This window comes from Penaeus chinensis, chromosome 38 (assembly GCF_019202785.1).
Source record: "Penaeus chinensis breed Huanghai No. 1 chromosome 38, ASM1920278v2, whole genome shotgun sequence".
Lineage (NCBI taxonomy): Eukaryota > Metazoa > Arthropoda > Malacostraca > Decapoda > Penaeidae > Penaeus > Penaeus chinensis.
In genome coordinates this window covers 12,028,942-12,031,441 of record NC_061856.1, presented here as the reverse complement: position 1 = coordinate 12,031,441, position 2,500 = coordinate 12,028,942, and the positions used below count along the sequence as shown (strand labels likewise).

At 41.5% G+C, this 2,500-nt stretch overlaps 1 protein-coding gene across 9 annotated transcripts in view; it reads right to left on the bottom strand.

Moving 5' to 3' along the window:
* Positions 1-2,500, bottom strand: part of LOC125045862 (calpain-B-like) — a 31,176-nt gene that overhangs the window by 15,557 nt on the left and 13,119 nt on the right. For 8 of the 9 annotated variants that reach the window (XM_047643419.1, XM_047643421.1, XM_047643417.1 and 5 more), the window contains exon 2: positions 48-345. In XM_047643419.1, the coding sequence (XP_047499375.1) occupies positions 48-224 (177 nt within the window). In that variant the 5' untranslated portion in view covers positions 225-345. Of the gene's footprint in view, positions 1-47; positions 346-1,720; positions 1,741-2,500 lie in introns of those variants that run through there. The other variant, XM_047643420.1, reaches the window with a different exon arrangement.

Sequence of the window (2,500 nt, the reverse complement as noted above, 5' to 3'; positions counted from 1 at the left end):
CAAACAGTAACCCGAAATTCACAGAAGAAATACCAGCACAGACCTACCTTATTGGTAACGCGGCTGTAATACGTTGACTTCTGTAGACTCGGCTTCTCAATGTCGTCGACGGGCGTGAGGGGCGGGAGAGACCCCTTGGACTTGTAGCATCGGCAGTGTCTCTCGTCGTGTTCCCTTAGCTCCCTTTTCTCACTGGGAGCTTCCACGTCTACTTCGTCAGACATCTTGAGAGGTTTCCGATTTGCAAAGTTATTATTCTCTAAGGATGATCTTTAACGTAGTACTGAGTCTCTTCCGTATGTGTTTTTTCACTCGCTTTTTATGGGTTTGTTTTTATTCTTCTTTCTGTAATTGAACTTGGAATTAATCGTTGGATCGAGGTGATATGTATATGTAAAGGCCGTGTATTTTCTATTTTCACTAAATATACCTCTGTGTTCATTTATTCTTTCACTCCTCAGTTTCCCTCATCTCTTTAATATAGCTTTAGTACTACGCAAGTTACTTTCAAGAAACAACCATGGTTTATTAATGATAATAACGATTATAATGATTCATATCAGAGCAAATAAAAATATAACAATAAGACCATGATAGTGGTGGTGATGGCGATTTGCTGTTAATCAGAAAGAAGTTGGTTTTACCCTCAGAGCAACAACAAAGACAAGAACAGCAGTAACAATGATACTGACAATACATACTGATGATACTGATAATACATAATAACAATATAACAGTAACAGTTTCAATCTCTACTGCTCTGTTCCTAATCCTCGAGTACAACAGCATGGAACACGTACAAGGCTCACAGCTAATCGCGCCTATCAGCACCTATAAAGTCATGTCTGCCGTGGCCAGGATGATTTAGGTGCCAAGTTGATGACACTTCGACCTCGAAGATGACCTTGAGTGCAATGGGAAGAAGGGTTGTGCCAAAGGGTGGTTCAGTAATGAAAGTCTAGTGACCTGTTCTCGTGATCTCTTTCGTCTCACATACCAGAAAAGCCATGTGTTCCTTATCTCACAGTAATTCCACTGTCCTCAGCCGACTATTATGATGACAAAGTGACCTTAGAACACGCTAATTCAACCCTTATTGCTCGTGAACAATTTCCATGCTATTATTCTGTTGTCTATGTGTATAACTATGTCTTGTTTATACTCAAAATGTTCGTTAGAAAATGCTTATTCTGAATCACCAAGTATGTTATCGCTATTTGGTCGATATTCAAATGCCTTTATGTTTTGTGAATATTGAGCATTTTTGTCTCCTTATCATGAAGCTTTTTAGTCTTGTAAACACCATTACTCTTCTTACATACAACTGTATATAAGGTACCTTTGTTTCTTCACTACGAAATCACCATGTGACTATATGTATCGGACTTTTATGTTCATTCAAATTCTTTCATGTTTTCCATTATGAAATGTTCCAAAACGAAGTTTGTTCATAGAAATGTCTGAGCAGTTCAGACAGACCGCTCGCCACAGCGGGCCGGGCAGGTCGCCCGCTCTTCCCTGGGCGCCCTTGCCTTGCCTGTCCTCTGTATCCCACCTACCACACTCCCGTGCAAATAAAGCTTTGAATCAGCGACAACTTTAAGTATTCACTTCAAGAGTCTCATACAAGAGAGAGAGGATAAGTCCACCACCTGTGTGTGTGTGTATGTGTATGTATCATTACAGAAAGAAAGGCGTGGCAAAACGATCTTTAACTAACCAGAAATAAACGCAGCATAAACAACGACGAGCGGAGGGAGGAGGCGTAGTTAGATCGCGGCCTGCTCGAGGTCTTCTCTGTTAACTTGGGCAAAGACTCGACACATCGTAATTTTATCTGCATAAGCATTTCAGTGTGCAGTAATGCTTGTGTTTAACCCTTCGTTTCTCTTACTAGACGATGTAACCAGATAGTACCAAGGACTTCTCGTTTCGTTCTGCAGCAAAGCCACCACGTGACCACCACCACCGACAAACCAAACTAAACCAGGGAGAAAGAAGTAAGCCCGAATACGAGATGCAGGGTTAAACCAAGGGACACATGGGAGACACTTGGGACGAAAACAAAGAGAGATCATCAAAGAAACAGCTCATCCCTAATCCGCCACGGATGCCGTCACCATCGCCGAAAGGGTGTGAGCCAGCCGAGAGTGATGAGCGTCGTCGCGTTTAGACCGAGCAGCCACGGAGACAACTTGCACTGAACGATCCAGCAGCAGAAGAGAACACAAGAGTTAACTTGCATCCGCTTGGTAACCGTAAGGGGTAATTGCAATAAAAAAGATAATAACGAATACAATAGTACAATAACAATAATGAGTATGGCAGTAGTAGTTAGATGAGTGATATTGTTAGTAATAGCGAAAGGAACAACAATAAGTAACAACAAAAAAAGGCTAGAGGTACGGAAACACATAAATACACGCACGCACAAACACACGCATGCATACAAGCACAAATGGAAACGCAAACATATATATACACAAATATACACATGCAT